We start from the raw sequence: 17,228 nt of genomic DNA, 5'->3' as shown, positions 1-17,228 counted from the left end.
TGGGGAGATCCCAGGGCCTTCTGTAAGGCAGGATAAGGATAAAGGAGCCATACAAAATCCTGCCTGCCCTGTCCCTCTGCCATGACACAGCTGGTACCAGAGGTGCAGCAAACCCAAACTGTCCTCATTCCAACTTACAGCAGTCACAGATCCCAAAATACAATTAAATACTGAAAGTTAGATCTAAACATACTTTTAAAATCTAGATTTGACACAACCTTTCATCTCTACAGTGCATTGATGCTGCCTGGCATTTGCATGTCATCCCAAAAGCCCGTTCAGAGGGGTCTGCCCCGGGATTAACACCACAAATCCATCTGCAGTGGAACAAGGAAGTCTTTCACAGGCTTGACTTCCAGCTAGGTAGCTCTGAGGAACGCCCTGCTTGGGTGAGGCTCCCAAAAGTCAAATTCATTTTCTCTCACATCTCTTTCCAAGTCCATGCCACGGAAATAAGGTCAGGGTGATTCTCGGTGAAGGACAGACATTCTGCTACCACCGCTGAGCTCTGCTCCCGTCCAGGAGGTTCAGAACCCCCAGGGTTTTGCTGAAGTTCACCACGAGCTGGTTTGGATACAATATGGCCTAGAAGAACTGTCCTAGAGTAATGCACAGCCTGAATAAACGTGGTAACTCAGGAGCTCTACCTACTCACATGCTTGGCAGGGTTTATTCTGGGGGGAGGTTAAACAAAGCGAGAGCCAGCAGTGGCAGCAGGCTGAGAGTTGCCTCCTCTTCCTCCTTCACATCACAAACCCTTCTCCTACCCACCCCTACCACTGCAGGGTACAGAGATGAGGAACACGAGAGCAGCTCCTGAGCCGTGACACCCAGGAGGGAAAAGCAGCAGCACTGCCCTGACCCTGCCGTGCCCCTGAGCCAGCCTGGGGCTGGCACACGAGGGGAGGAATCAAACCCAAACCCGACACAGGATCCTAAAGAAAAGTGAGAAATGGGAGGTTCCAGTCGGTTCCTAAGGAGCAGCGAGGGCGCGGGGCAGGGACAGGGGACAAACTGGATTCTTGTGGTCGCTCAGCATGGATTTGTTGTATTGCTCCTTTTGCCAAGCTGAGAGCAGAGCCCAGCGAGATCCGTTCCTGCGGGAGAGCCCGCACGGCGTTCCTAGAGCTTCCTACCACGGACGAACTGTTCTGAGTCCTGAGCGGGCCCGGGGGCTCCTCACTGCTGCTCCTCTGCTTTGCTGCTATTCCTGAACTTCACCACCATGACTGTGATGTTGTCGGGGCAGCCTCTGTAGAAGGACTGCAGCACGATGCTCTTGGCGCCGAAGTGCGGCTCGTCCAGGCGCTCCTTGATGAACCGCACGGCCTCCTCGTTGCTGAAGGCGTCCCACAGCCCGTCCGAGGCCAGGATCATGAACTCTGGCTGCAGTTTGTCCAGGTCAAAGCTCAGGATGTCGGGGTCGGGGATCACCACGTTCAGGTTCTTCAGGGGGTAGTCGCCCAGCGAGCGCGACATGGCCAGGATGCCCTGCACGCGCCACGAGCCGTTGAAGCTGATGAACCCACCTGGGGGGAAACAGCAACGCTTCAATCAGCGCTCTGGGACATCCAAGGAGCTCTCTGGAACATCCAAGCTGCTCTCTGGAACACCCAAGCAGCTCTCTGGGACATCCAAGGAGCTCTCTGGAACACCCAAGCTGCTCTCTGGGACATCCAAACTGCTCTCTGGGACATCTAAGCTGCTCTTTGGGACATCCAAGCTGCTCTTTGGGACATCCAAGCTGCTCTTTGGAGTACCCAAGCAGCTTTTTGGAACACCTAAGGAGCTCTTTGGAATATCCAAGGAGCTCTTTGGAATATCCAAGCTCCTCTTTAGAACATCCAAGCTGCTCTCTGGAACATCCAAGCTGCTCTCTGGAACACCCAAGGAGCTCTTTGGAATATCCAAGCTGCTCTTTGGGACATCCAAGGAGCTCTTTGGAATATCTGAGGATCTCTTTGGAATATCCATGGAGCTCTCTGGAACATCCAAGCTGCTCTTTGGAACATCCAAGGAGCTCTTTGGGACATCCAAGGAGCTTTTTGGAATATCCAAGGAGCTCTTTGGAACATCCAAGGAGCTCTCTGGTTTTTGCCAGACCCCCCAAAGGTTCTGAGGGGTTACAGAGCTCAGAATGTGGGAGCTGATGCCTCAGATTTCAGCTTTTCTATGTTTCAGGTTCTGTGCTGCTTTAGTGTGTGGGTCTGAGCTCCTCTTTAGGGGATGCTGAGCTCTGCACAGAGCAGGGAGACAAAACAATTCCTGCTCCAGCTGGGCACCAAGGACAAATGATCCAAAGCTCAGCCCAGGAGCACAAACAGCGTGGGCTGCAGAGAGGAAAACAAGCAGGGTGGGAGTGCCTGGGCTAAAGCTGGAACTGGACAATGAACTGCAATTTGATCTGCTGCCACCTCTGCCATGTGGAATTTTGGGTGGAAAAGGGGAGATTTGATCTGCTGCCACCTCTGCCCTGTGCCATCCCCTGGAGTTTTAGGTGGAGAACAGGAGATTTGATCTGCTGCCGCCTCAGTCGGGCGCTTCCCACCCTCTCCCGGGAGGAATGTCAATTTTAGTGACCAACAAAAGCTGAACCTTCCAACAACTCACCAGCTCTCTTAATCCTCTTCCTCTCCTTCAGCTGGTAGGGCTTGTGGTCGTGGGACAGGGGGATGGCGTTGCCATCCTTGTCACAGAGGACGCCCCGGGAGTCGCCCACGTTGGCCACGGTCAGCTCCTTGTCGGACAGGAGGGCGATCAGACACGTGGTGCCTGCAGGAACACCAGGGGGGGAGGCAGAGAGACACAGGGGCTGCTTTTAGATGTGGGAAAAAATCATGTTTATGTCGTGAAATGGATATTCCTGATCAGCAGGAAAATGTTCCTGTCACGGAGTGCCAGGATGGCTGAGGCGGGGAAGACTTCCAAGACTGGGGAGTCCCAGCTGTGACCCCCTGAGCACTGAGCCCACCTTAAAACGGGAGCAATATTTCCCATTTCCCATCTCCTTGCCAGTTCCCATCTTCCCCTTCCTGCCCCCTCACCCAAAACCAGCAAATATCAGCTAAAAAACCCCATTCTGGGCCTGGCTCTGGATGCAATCCCTAAATATCAATATCTCCAGGATGGCTTGACAGCAGGGAAAAATGAATTCCATCTCGTTTCTTGTTGTGCAATAATGAAACTCAATTTTTTTTCAGGACTTCTGGGGAAGAAGGGCCATCCATTAAAGGAAAAAAAACCATTTCATACAGGACAAAACCACCTCCAGAACCTCCCAGCAGGCTGGAATTCTCCGGAACATTAGAATTAAATGCCAGAATGCCTTTAAATAACCAAAATTTGCCACAGATCAGGCACTGACCACCTCAGATGTTTAGGGATGCTGTAAATCAAAGGAATGGGATTAAGAGCCTGCAAAGCTTTGTTGGGAGAAAATATTCTTGCACAAAATTACCCCAGCCTTAGCTAGTCAAGAATGCCACTTTTTAAACTAAAGGATTTAGAGATTAGGGGAGGATTTGTCCCCATCTGTCACTTTTGGCCTCCTTTCATTTTTTAAAGCTTCCTTTCTCAAACCTCACAAAAAGAAAAAAATCTTGCCAGCGCTTGACTATTTCCAGACAAACTCATTTTATTTGTAGCTCTGATGGATTGATTTCCTAAAGGGAAAGATTCACAAAAAAAAAGGGAAAGATCCACATTGGGATGCGGAGTCCATCGAGGCTGCACTTTATTAACACTGGATGTTGCCAGAAAGGCCAAATTAACACCCAAAATTGTGCCAAACGCAGAGCATTCGAGCTTTCTTCTGGCAAATGGATGCAGCTGAACTCCAGCCACTCTGGGAAACATCCCTGGGGAGGAAGGATTTACCCGGGGGTGCAAAATGCTCCTTCCAAGAGGGATGGGAAAGGTTTCCTGCCTGGAGAAGGTGTGGAAGTGCTTCCCTGCCCACCCCACCCAGGCACAATCAGTGTGGGAGCCCCTCAGACTCCTCCTCTGGCAGCTTCCCTGGCTGCCAGCTGCTGGAATTCCACCTGCCCACCCTCCTTGCAGAGATGAAACCCTGGCAGGGCTGCAGGGTGGCTCTGGGTGACCCTCACATCACCCCCTGCCAGGCAAAATCGCCTTCTCTCCCCTTTCACCACCAGCGCTTCCATTTTGCCAATTTGGAAGGATTGTTTCCTTCACTTTTTACGCCCCACCAGCAGCTCGAGGTCCTCATTCAGTTGATTTTGCTGGAGGAAAAAAAAGCCAAAAAAAGAAAGGGAAAATGCCAGCAGCGAGGGCTGGAGCAGCCAGGATCACCAGCAGCTGCTGGGATTATATTCAACTGCCCATTTTCTGTGCCTTGCTCACAATCAGCTCTCGTTCCAAGGGCAGGTAGAGCCCTTTCTGCCTTCCTCATAAATAAGGGACACAATTAGGAGGATGAGGGGCTCCACTGCTGTGTTTTCATCTCTGATGAAGCTGGAATTTTGGGCTTTCATTTACAGCTGTGCTGCTGGGAATTTTCTAAACCAGTCATTACGGAGCTTCTCGTTTCCACATGATTTTTGCTGGATGAGATAAATCCCCAAACACGTGTTTCAAGCAGTTTTAATCTTTATTTTTTGCCACACAAACACTGAGATTTCCATAAAGGAAAAAGCTTCCTTTTCCTTCTGACAGGAATCAGTAATTTCCCTGCATTTTCTCCTCCCTAACAGCCTCCTTTAAATGAAAATAAGCGGAGAGGAGCTGGAGTGACCAAACTAAGGGGGGAAAAAAAATACAGGATTTTGGGACATTCTTTGTGAGGAAAAGATCAACAGAGGTGACAGAAAGCAACAAATTTTGAAGCAGATTTTTTGTGCATTATTAAAAGCAAGCTGTATGTATGAAGGAAATATTCTGCACCCTCATTTGACCTCTGCTGGCCTTTGAGAACCCACAGGCCAAGCTCCTGGCGTGAGGTGAATTTTGCAGAAGGATTTAAAAGGCATTTCTGACTGCTTGAAAAGAAAATGCTAGGAAAAGCATCAGATCTGCAAAGTGGGAGCTCACTGTTAAAAAAAAGCCCCCAAAACTGCCTGGGTTTGGCTCGTGTCGGGTTTAAAATCAGCTTTTGTGCCTGCCCAGTGCACTCTCAGCTGGGAAAAGCCAAAAATCAGGAATTTGTGAAGGAGAAAAGAGCAAAAACCATGATTAGCAATGAGATAATCAAGCAGAGCTCAAAGTGCTGCCAGGAGTGTCCCCTCAGCCCCTGGACATGCCACCACCCAGGAGGGGACACGTCCCAGCCAGCCTGGCTGCAGGAAAAACAAATATTTCCCAAAAATGAGGATAAAACCTGCACAAGGGGTTTGGGGAAAGACTGAAAATGAATAATTTTTTTTAGGGGCAGTAAAAGGAGAATGACAAGGAATCATTTCAGGAGGAGCAAACACTCCACAAAAACGAGGACAAAAGTTCAGGGGGTTTGGGGAAGGACTGGAAATGAGCAATGTTGTGCAGAGAAAAATGAGAATTATGAGGATTCACTTGAGGAGGAACACACATTTCACAAAAACAAGGACCAAAGTTCAAGGGGTTTGGGGAAGGACTGAAAATGAGCAATGTTGTGCAGAGAAAAATGAGAATTCTAAGGAGCCATTTGTGGAGGAACAAACATTTCACTAAAACGAGGACAAAAGCTCAACCTGCACAAGGTGTTCAGGGAAGGACTGAAAACGAGCCATTTTTGGGGCAAAAATTGTGAACTCTTGAGGAACCACTTGAGGGGGAACAAACATTGCACAAAAACAAGGGAAAGACTGAAAATGAATAAAATTTTGGGGCAGGAAAATGAGAATTGTGAGGAACAACTTGAGAAGGAACAAACATTTCACAAAAACAAGGACCAAAGTTCAAGGGGTTTGGGGAAGGACTGAAAATGAGCAATGTTTTGCAGAGAAAAATGAGAATTCTAAGGAGCCATTTGAGGAGGAATAAAAAGGAGGATGAAAAGCTCAACCTGCACAAGGGGCTTGGGAAAACAAGGGATTTTTGGGGCAGCAAAATGAGAATTGTGAGGAACCACTTGAGGAGGTTTGAGACACATTTCACAAAAACAAGGGAAAGTGAAAATGAATAAAATTTTGGGGCAGGAAAATGAGAATTGTGAGGAACCACTTGAGGAGGAACAAACATTTCACAAAAGAAGGAGAAAAGCTCAACCTGCACAAGGTGTTTGGGGGGGAAATGAGCCATTTTTTGGGCAGGAAAATGAGGATTATGAGAAACCACTTGAGGAGGAACAAACATTTTACAAAAACAAGGAGAAAAGCTCAACCTGCACAGGGTCTTTGGGGAAGGACTGAAAATGAGCCATTTTTGTGGCAGAAAAATGAGAAATCTAAGGAACCACTTGAGGAGGAATAAAAAGGAGGATGAAAAGCTCAACCTGCACAAGGGGCTTGGGAAAACAAGGGATTTTTGGGGCAGAAAAATGAGAACTGTGAGAAACCACTTGAGGAGGTTTGAGACACATTTCACAAAAACAAGGGAAAGACTGAAAATGAATGCATTTTTGGGGCAGGAAAATGAGAATTGTGAGGAACCACTTGAGGAGGAACAAACTTTTCACAAAAGAAGGAGAAAAGCTCAACCTGCACAAGGGGCTTGGGGAAACAAGCGATTTTTGGGGCAGGAAAATGAGAATTGTGAGGAACCGCTTGAGGAGGAGGACACGTTTCACGAAAACAAGGAGAGAAGCTGAAGGTGTTTGGGGAGGGAGTGGAAACGATGCATTTTTTGGCAGCCGGACGAGCAGCGCGGGCAGCGCGGGCGTACCTGCCTCGTCGTAGGACACGGTGAGCTTCTCCAGCATCTCCCGGTCGATGGAGAGGATCTGCTGCTCCAGGATGCTCTGGTAGGACAGCACGCTGTTCTCTTTGTCCCTCTCGTAGTCCTGCAGGTGCTGCTTCAGCACCTCGGGCAGCCGCGCCTTCACGTACTCCGCTGCGGACTGCGTGTAATTAACAGCGGCATTAATTGCTGTTAATTGGCACCCAGAGACCCACCCCCACCCCGAGCTGCACGCCCACAGCACGCCCACAGCAGCACGGGTCTTTGAAAAGGTATGCAAAAATTAATATTAAATTTATATTAAATTTATATTAAATTTATATTAAATTTATACTAAAATTTATACTAAATTTTAAAGCGTCACGCGGAAAAGTGGAATCGAATTTAATGTGTTTATTCTGAATTTTTATTCTGAATTCTTTATACTAAATTTTAAACCGTCACGCGGAAAAGTGGAATCAAATTTAATGCGTTTATTCTGAAATTTTTATTCTGAATTTTTATCCTGATAATTATAATATTTATTAATTAATAAATAATATTTTAAAAATTTTATTTATTACATTTTATTTATTACATTATTATGATTTAATATTTTAAGACTTTAGTACCTTATACTTTATTAATATATAGTATTTATCACTTTTATTAATTATGTCCACTGTGGGCTCACCACCACCCTGGGAGCTCATGGATTTAATAAATAATATTTATTAATTAATACATAATATTAATTAATTAATAAATAACATTTATTGTGTTTATGTATTACTTTTTATTACATTATTACATTATTTATTACATTAATATTGAATATTTATAACTTTTATTAATTATGTCCACTCTGGGCTCACCACTGCCCTGGAAGCTCATGGATTTAATAAATATTATTTATTATTTAATAAAGAATATTTATTAATTAATAAATAACATTTATTTTAATAATATTTTTATTCCATTATTACTATTCAATATTTTAATACTTTAGTACTGTATACTTTATTAATGTTTGATTTGATTACTTTTATTAATTATATCTCCACTCTGGGCTCAGCACTGCCCTGGGAGCTCATGGGTTTAATAAAGAATATTTATTATTTAATAAATAATATTTATTATTTAATAAATAACATTTATTGTGTTTATGTATTACTTTTTATTACATTATTACATTATTCATTACATTAATATTTAATATTTATCACTTTATTAATTATGTCCATTACTGGCTCAGCACTGCCCTGGGAGCTCATGGGTTTATTAAACAGTATTTATTAATAAATAAATAATATTTATTAATTTTTATTTATTACATGATATTAATTATGTTATCACAATTTAATATTTTAATACTGTAGTACTTTATACTTTTTTAATATTGAATATTTATCACTTTTATTAATTATGTCCACTATGGGCTCACCACTGCCCTGGAAGCTCATGGATTTAATAAATAATATTAATTAGTTAATAAATTGATTAAAGTATTACTTTTTATTACATTATTACTATTCAATATTTTAATACTTTAGTACTGTATACTTTATTAATGTTTGATTTGATTATTTTTATCAATTATTTCCACTCTGGGCTCGGCACTGCCCTGGGCGCTCATGGCTTTAATAAATAATATTTATTATTTAATAAATAATATTTATTGTGTTTATGTATTACTTTTTATTCCATTATTACTATGCAATATTTTAATACTTTAGTACTGTATACTTTATTAATGTTTGATTTGATTACTTTTATTAATTATATCTCCACTCTGGGCCCAGCCCTGCCCTGGGAGCTCCTGGAGCCCCTCGTTGTCCTTTAGACCCCCCCTGTGCAACATCAGAATTCCAGAACTGTGCTTGGATTTATCAATTCCAGTTTATCTGCAGGTGCTCCCGCAGCAAGGAGTGTGGTTCCTCTGCATTTACCAATTATCCATCAATAATTCCATCAATAATTCCATCAATAATTCCCTCCAAGACCGGAGAAGTCACGGGACAATTCTCCCGGTGAACACACCAAGCCAACAATTTCTGTTCATCCCGAACAGACTGAAATGCGGGAAATTCCATCAAAAAGAAATAAAAATAATAATAAAAGAACGTAAATAAATGTTAAAAAATAACTGAAATAAAACCTGTTTTTTTTTCCTGGTCAAAAAGGGTGCCATGAGGGGCTGTGGAGTCCCCAAATCTCCATTTGATACGGAAATACCCAATCCCAGCTGGGTCATCCCACCCCGAATATCTGCTCTGACAACCCCACGTACACCCCCAAAATTCAGAATATCAGGAACAAGGAGAGCAAAGGAATTATTCCTGCAGCAAAGAGAAACGCAGCGGCATTTAAACCGCACACACACCGACCCTGAATCTCAATGAGAAAGTCAATCATCGCCTCTTTCAGGAGGAAAATCAGGATTAGTGGGGAAATGAAGGCAGAAATGAGGCCCGGAGCAGGTGTTTGATGGATCTGCTGCCAAACGGGAGCTGGAGCTGCTGCAGAGGGGATGGAGCCACCAAACCCGGAGAGAATAATTCCGAAAACATTCCACCCACAGTGACTCTGACAAACACCCCCGTGGCCCAGGAGAGGACCTTCCCCTCTGACTGATATTTGAATTTACCCAAGGGCACGATTCAGTTGCTGGCACAAAGCAAAATAGGCGTGATTGAAGTCTAAAAAAAAAGAAAAAAAAGGATGTCAAGATTTCACCTGATTTTGATGCTAATTGGGTGGAACTATTAGCAGAGATGAGCTGAATATGAAATGAAGATCTGTAAAAAAAAAAAGGGTTTTAAAATGACTGAAAAGACTTGGCCATTACTGGGTACCAATGCAGGAAAACCCAGGTCCCAAATTATGATTTATTTCCTAAATTTCGTGAGCAGGGATTGCATTTGAAGGCCAGCCAGGAGCATTTCACCCAAGCAGGATTAACTGGAATATTTTATTTTATATCCCAGTAATCAAATCTAAGCAAAAGGGATCATTTTAAAATATTTTTATATTTATATTTAATATTTTCAATATTTATATTTTATATTTATAAACAGGCAGAGGAGAGAGGAAGAGCAATAACCCTAAAAATAATGGTCAGAGTGTCACAAGCCCTGTGCACTTCCACAGGTGCTGAACTGCTCATTTTCCAAGCTTTTTTTGATGCAGCAAAAATGCTGCATTTTGGATTTTACTGAGCTCACCAAGTTCAACACTGAAAGGGAAAAAAAAAATAAAAAGGAGGTTTGCAAAATGACTCAACTTGAAATGACATTTCCAGCTCTGCAGCCCTGCATCAGCGCAGCCCCTGAACTGAAAGCTTTTATTAGGAATTAAAATGCCTTAAAACTACTCCAGGGGATTTCCACAGGTGTCTCTGTGCAGGAGCTTTTCCAAAGAGCAGGGGGTTTTTAGAGTGAAAAACCAGTTTTACCAGAAGCCTTTCATTCTGCTCCTGTAGCTGAGGGAAGAAAAATGTATTTATAGCCCATTAGACTCGATTAAAGAGCAAGGAGCATTCATCCTTCTGTGCCATTGTTCTCTCCCTCCCAGCTCCGAGGGACAGCAGGGGAATATTTTAGCCAAAAAGTCTCTCCTGATTTAGAGACTTCACTTTGTGCCAAGCAGAAATCGAGACCTGGGAAGATTCAGTCTGGGTGAGTTACGCAGGAGACCAAAAAAAAAATCTGTTTTCAGCTGCTGAGGGTTTCAGCAGCTGGTCACAAAGCTGTGTCCCACTCCTCCGAGCAGAATATTCCTGTGATTCCATCCAGCACAAGCCCAACGCTCAGCGAGCAGCACACACAGAAAATTTCAAATAACAGCAGTGGTCATGTTTAAAATATCATCATTTTGCCTTCCCCAGCCACAAATCCCCTGAGGGAAGCAGGAAAGCTCCAGGAGCAGGAGATGTTGGCCCTTGGGGCACAACGAGGCTTTTCCTACACGAGATAAATCCAGTGCTGGGAACAATCCTTAAGTCTGACCTTAAAAGGTTCTATGTTAAGAAATCCCATTAATAACGAGCCTTGTGCTCCACCCAAAGCTGTGAGGAGAAGGAGAGGAGATGAGATAAAACCTTCTGGGGTGAGGAAGAGGAGCTGGGGAGCCTCAGGGCTCATCCAGAGGGATGGAGACACCGCTGGGACTCGGCTCTGTCCCTTCCACCCCGGGACAAACCCTGCTCACAAAGGGTTAACGGGGAAAAGCTGCAATCCCATTTTCCTTCAGGAATTAAAATTTCTGAGGGGAACAACTTGCAGATTCCATGAGCTCCGGTTAAAGGTAATTATGGTTCTTTTCTGAGGTCCTGCCCTCCCTTTGGGTTTGAAAAATCCACTGTAGTGACCCGAAAAATGAGCTGGAGGCAGCCAGGAAGGCTGGAAGGAGGAGCAGGGAAGCCAACAAGAGCTGGGATGGAAAAATGATCAATTCCGTTCTCCCTGTGCCCAGCAGGGACAGGGTGACACTGCAGGGACACTCGTGTGAGCCACGAAATCCCAATTATTTCCCATTTCCCAGTCAGGAAAACACTTGTACAAGCCACATTCCCGGTCCCTGGAAAACTAATCCGGAATAAAGCAAACTTTTGTGTCCTCTCCTGGAACAGCAGGCTGCCAGGAAAAGAGATTTTTGGGATCATGTGGGTGCTAAGCAGCTGAAACACGAGATGGTGGCACAACCCAGGGCTTAAAAAGGCTCCTGGAATCCCGAGGTGTATAAACAGTGGGGTAATAATGAGTGATTGATTGATTGATTGATTGGGGGAAGGTCATGAGGGAATTGTTCATGGAAAACCCTGCTTGTTGTACCTGGAATTTGAGAACTGAGAGAGTATCTGAGGGTTTAAGAAAACAATAAGAAAGGGGGGAAATTTATTTTAAAGGTTTTGGTTTTGTTTTTGTTTTTTTCCCAGAGAAGGAAACTTTCCCTCTGAGGAGCTGAGAGAGGTGAGGATGCGAAGGCTCTGAGGGGAGAGGTGCTTTGGCTGTAGTGACACAGCTCCTTTTCCTAAAAACAGGAGGAATCAGAGACATTTCAGGGACATCAGTGACCAAGGAAAAAAAGGACGGACCTCAGGATCCCACCCTGGAACAGAGTCACTGCCCAGGAATTCAGCTGCAGCTTCTCCTCCCGAGCTGAAGGACCCAGAAACTCCCATTAAATAAAACACCTCCTTCAAGAACAGACAAACCTTCCAGAGTGGACAGAATTGATGTCACAGAGTAATTATATAAAGCACTTAATTAAATGGCAGAGGCTCAAAGACAGGGACTTCATTAAATAGAACAGCAGCCAATTCCAGTCCATAAATAGTTTCCAAAGCCTGTTCCTTTTCTGGAGGCATTTCACTACACAAACTCTGAGAGCAGCACCCCTGAGAGCAGGAGGGACATAAATCAGGCCCAGTCAGGACAAACACCAATGCCTGGATGTTATTCCTTCTTCCCTCTACAAATGTACACGTGAAAGAATAAAAAAGGGATTTTTGGGATCAGAACAGCTCTGGTTATTGAGCCCAAAGGCAGGTGGGGGAGCAGGGAATGGTCTGGAGGTGTTTTGTTCATATTCCTCAAGTTCATCAGCAGTTCATTCCAAAAGATGGGAAAACAAGGAGGGAGGAGGCAGATGTAGGAAAAAAGAAGGGAGACAGATCCTGGTGGAAGGGAGAACAGGAGTGTGATGCCCTGTGCAGGCTGCCCTGGAGCAGAGGCTGGACAGAGCTCCAGAATAAAGCAGGGATTTATTCAAAGCATCTCCTCCATGGATCCACCTTAGGCAGCACAAGAGCCCAGCCAGGGCTGCCCCCAAGAGGAACCCAAATGGTCCCAAAATGCACGAGCGCTCCCGGGGTCTCTGCCTTGGCTCAGCTCTGCTCCATTTGCACCTTGCAGTTCATTGTCCAGTTCCAGCTTTAGCCCAGGCACTCCCACCCTGCTTGTTTTTCTCTCTGCAGCCCACGCTGTTTGTGCTCCTGGGCTGAGCTTTGGATCATTTGTCCTTGGTGCCCAGCTGGAGCAGGAATTGTTTTGTCTCCCTGCTCTGTGCAGAGCTCAGCATCCCCTGATGTGCAGCTCAGACCCACACACTAAAGCAGCACAGAACCTGAAACACAGAAAAGCCAAACCTGAGGCATCAAGTGAAGTGGAACAGTCAGAAAAAGGAAAGATGAAACCAAATGTGCTCAAAGAGCACCTGCAGGTGGCACTCAGTGCTCTGGGCTGGTGACAAGGTGGGGATCGGGCCCAGGCTGGACTCGATGGTCGTGGAAATCTTTTCCAACCTCAGGGATTCAATGCCAGGGAAATCTTTCCAAAAGATTGGAAATCTTTTCCTTTAAATGGCCATATAAGTGGCCATTTAAAGGAAATTTTCCTGAAGCACAGTTTAATTAAATAATATGGTACATAGTCACTGTGTTTCCCCAGCTCGTTAGGATTGCTAATTGCTCTTATTATCAAGGCAGAAGGTCAAGGAGGTTCCCAGCTATTTTCATCTCTGAAAGGATGGAAAATGGGGGGCTGAGCAGGGAATTATCCAGCTGAGGGGGAAAAGGGGAATAAACAGTGCCTGCCACGAGCTGGGACCTCCAGCAGTGACACTCTGGTGACATCAGGGTGTTGTACCCGTAACTGAGCAGATTTTATATCTTTTTTATATCTTTATTCCTGGCCAGGCTGCAGTGCCCCCAGACAGGGCCATTCCAGCCCAGTGACAGCTGTGACCAGGTTTCCTCTCACGGGGACAGCTCCAGTCCCTCTCCCGAGGGAGGCTGATTACATGTCCAAGCTGTTTCTTTCCCTTCACTGCTTCACTTTGCAATTTCCTCCCATTTTTAAGAGCAGCCCCAGCAGGGATTAAAGGTCCATGATAGCACACTATAAAAAACTTCAAAGCAGCAACTGGAAGTGATTCTGCTCCTGCATTAGAAGCTCCTTGAAAAAGCTCCTGCTCTGAAGAGATAACAGCACAGCTTTGATTTTAAGGCTTTTGTATTGCTTGGAGTGTTTGTATATTAAAGTGACGCAGCCTGGAGTTTTCAGATTTCATGGCAAGCCTTGAGACAACAAAAAGCAAACACCTTTTATCGGGAGCGTGGAGCGAAGCAGCTCACGCAGCACAGCTTAATATTTTGGCAACGTTCCCAAAAGTATTCAACCTTCCCCTTGCAGGAGTTTAAACAGAAATTTAAGCAGACCTGAGCCAAGGTTTCAGAAGGAAAACAAATTTGAAATTCAGAGAAAACCCAAGATATCCCGGGGGCTGGTTGGGCTTTCATGCCGTGGTGGTGAACAAGTCCTGAGCCAGGTCTCTGGCAGCCTCTGAGGTGGAAGATGGGGAGATCAAGTTTATTTCCCAGCAAAACACCTGCTAGCAAATCAATGTTTTGCTGCCACTCAGGCATTGATTTATTATCTCCCAAAATCATTAATATTTATCCCTGAAGTCTCTTTGGTGCTGCTCCCTCACCTCATCCCTCAGGATGGGGGAACCCTGTGGGGATCTTCCCCCTGTTGCCCATTATCCCACCTGGATCATCTCCACAGAAGTAATCCCACTCCACCAGATTTTCCATCATTTTCCAGAGAGCTTTTCCATATGTTTTGCTGTCACTCAGGCATTGATTTATTATCTCCCAAAATCATTAATATTTCTCCCCAAAGCCTCTTTGGTGCTGTTCCCTCACTTCATCCCTCAGGATGGGGGAACTCTGTGGGGATTCTTCCCCCTGCTGCCCATGATCCCACCTGGATCATCTCTACAGAAGTAATCCCATTCCACCAGATTTCCCACCATTTTCCAGAGAGCTTTTCCATATGTTTTGCTGTCACTCAGGTATTGATTTATCATCTCCCAAAATCATTAATATTTCTCCCCAAAGCCCCTGGGCTCTTTGCCGTGTTCTGCTCCTCACCCTGGTGCTGCTCCCTAACCTCATCCCTCAGGATGGGGGAGCTCTGTGGGGATTTCCCCCTGCTGCCCATGATCCCACCTGGATCATCTCCACGGAAATAATCCCACTCCACCAGATCTTCCACCGTTTTCCAGTTTTTCCATGTTATTTCCTTGGACAGTTGTCCAAGGCAAGGATCGTGGCTGAGCCCCGCTCCCAGCTGATGACTTCCCAACCTCGAAACTCTCGGACTCCCACCCCAGGCAGGCAGCTCTGGGAACATCTCCAGGTGAAGCAGTGGGAGCATCACTCTAAACCTTCTCTCCTCTCATCCCCTCATCCCCCAGAACTCCAGGATTACCCTCAGGAGGATGTACCAAGGTGTTATCTCTGCCCGAGCTGTGTTTACCACATCTGATCACTAAACCATGTCCAAACCCCCCAGCACATCACCTCCAGGAGCAGCTGCTTTAAATCCCCCTCCACAACCCCTTCCCTCCAGGCACTGCCTGATCCCAGCTGCTGGAATAAATTAATTTAAAGAAGAAATCCAGATTTATTCCCAGCAACACGTGGAGCAAGCAAACACTAAAAGGATGAACTGCGGTGAAACCAGAGAAGAGCAGAATGGGAAAAAAAAAATCTCAACGGTTTGAAGTGTCTCGAGATATCAGGACAAAAAAATGTGAGAGAATAATTTTGGGCAGGAAAGCGTGGAATCGCAGCTTTCCACCCCAAAAAAAAAAAAGTGGGTTTGTTTCCTGACGACCGACGGCGGGACACAAACAGGGAATGAGAGAACAACATCTGAAAGAATCGTTGAGGTTCAAAAATGCTGCCAACATTGAGCAAAAAAAAAAAAGGGTAAAAACAGGATTTGGGAATCTTGTGGGTGTGACAGAAACTCATCTAAATTGAGACAAATAAAATACCAGCAGGAAATGTTGAGGGGGGAAAAAACCTGGTGTGTAGAAGAGGGAGAAACTTATTTTGGAGCCAACACGATGGTACAGCCGAATAATGGCATTTCTGAGGGAGAAAGGCTGGGAGAAGGAAAAGGGACAAAAGGGAAGGCTGAGCACCAAGGAGCTTGTTAAAGGAAAGGGAATCTGGGGAGACTAAAGGGAAGTTAAGGGAAAGGGAATTTTGGGAGAGGAAGGAAAGGGAATTTTGGGAGATTAAAGGGAAGTTAAAGGAAAGGGAATTTAGGGAGATTAAAGAAAAGTTAAAGGAAAGGGAATTTTGGGAGAGGAAGTAAAGGGAATTTTGGGAGATTTAAGGAAAGGGAATTTTGGGAGATTAAAGGGAAGTTAAAGGAAAGGGAATTTTGGGAGATTTAAGAAAAGTTAAAGGAAAGGGAATTTTGGGAGAGGAAGGAAAGGGAATTTTGGGAGATTTAAGGAAAGGGAATTTTGGGAGATTAAAGGGAAGTTAAAGGAAAGGGAATTTTGGGAGATTTAAGGAAAGTTAAAGGAAGGGGAATTTTGGGAGATTCAAGGGAAGTTAAAGGAAGGGGAATTTTGGGAGAGGAAGGAAAGGGAATTTTGGGAGATTTAAGGAAAGTTAAAGGAAAGGGAATGTTTGGACAGCAAGGAAAGGGAATTTTGGGAGACACCTTTAAGGATGAGCTTTGCTAAGAGGCCAAAAGAAAGGAGAGGTGCTCTACATGAAAACCTCCCAAGCCTCATCCATGGCCCTTCTGGAGAGTCCAAACCCTTCCACCAGCCTCCAGCTCCATAAAAACCACTCCCATTTTCCCGAGGAGAGGGAAAGTCATGGCTTGAGACCTTCCTTCAGCTGCTCCAGCATCTGGGAGGTTTCTGCTGGCAGATCCTGGGTGCCTGACAGGAATGAAATCCCTGCTTTTGGGGAGAAGCCTCCTGCCTCGGGATGAGGGCTGACAGGAGCACTGATGGGGCCCAGGAAGGAACTGGGAGTCCCAGGTGGCTTTTCCAGCTGCAAAGCCCCAGGAGAAGCCTGGAGCCGATCCCTGCCCAGGAGTTTGTGCCAGCTCAGCAGCTCAAAACCAGATTATTTTGCCTTGCTTGGCTTTGGGATTGAATCCGGGCTATTTTAATTCCACCCTGTTCTAGGGAGCAGAAAATCCCCTGCAAAGTAAACAGTGAGACTGAGCCTCACCCTCAGGAGCTGCTGATTCTCCTGCACCAACCCAAAAATATCCTGGGAGGAAAACCTGGGAGCAAATGAATGTGCTGCTCTGGGAGGCGAAAATCCTGCTTTAAAGGAAACATTTCATTTCATTTCCCACCTAAGAGGCTCCACCAGAACAAAACACATGAGCAAAAAGCCCGGGAAAATTGAATCAGGGCTATTTCTGAACTCCTTATCCCAATTTTGGAGCCCATAAACTCCCTTTCCCCCACACGTGGCTGCACTATTTTCATAAAGTGGATTTTAGTGAAGTGGGAAATCAAATTTGCAAGAGCAACGGCTGCAGGAAATCATGATAAAATGCTTGATGCTTCCTGACACTTAAAATAAT

At 45.2% G+C, this 17,228-nt stretch overlaps 1 protein-coding gene across 4 annotated transcripts in view; it reads right to left on the bottom strand.

The window, feature by feature from the left end:
- PPM1L (protein phosphatase, Mg2+/Mn2+ dependent 1L) overlaps positions 1-17,228 on the bottom strand; it is a 65,757-nt gene continuing 48,529 nt past the window's right edge. For all 4 annotated transcript variants that reach the window (XM_038145661.1, XM_038145663.1, XM_038145664.1 and 1 more), the window contains exons 2-4: positions 6,817-6,991; positions 2,611-2,772; positions 1-1,529 (exon numbers count right to left, since the gene is read on the bottom strand). In XM_038145661.1, coding sequence (XP_038001589.1) covers positions 1,180-1,529; positions 2,611-2,772; positions 6,817-6,991 — 687 coding nt within the window. In that variant the 3' untranslated portion in view covers positions 1-1,179. The remainder of the gene's footprint in view (positions 1,530-2,610; positions 2,773-6,816; positions 6,992-17,228) is intronic.

This window comes from Motacilla alba, chromosome 9 (assembly GCF_015832195.1).
Source record: "Motacilla alba alba isolate MOTALB_02 chromosome 9, Motacilla_alba_V1.0_pri, whole genome shotgun sequence".
NCBI classification, from domain to species: Eukaryota; Metazoa; Chordata; class Aves; order Passeriformes; family Motacillidae; genus Motacilla; species Motacilla alba.
Note: the sequence above shows the minus strand (reverse complement) of the source record. Positions and strands in the feature narration are given on the sequence as shown.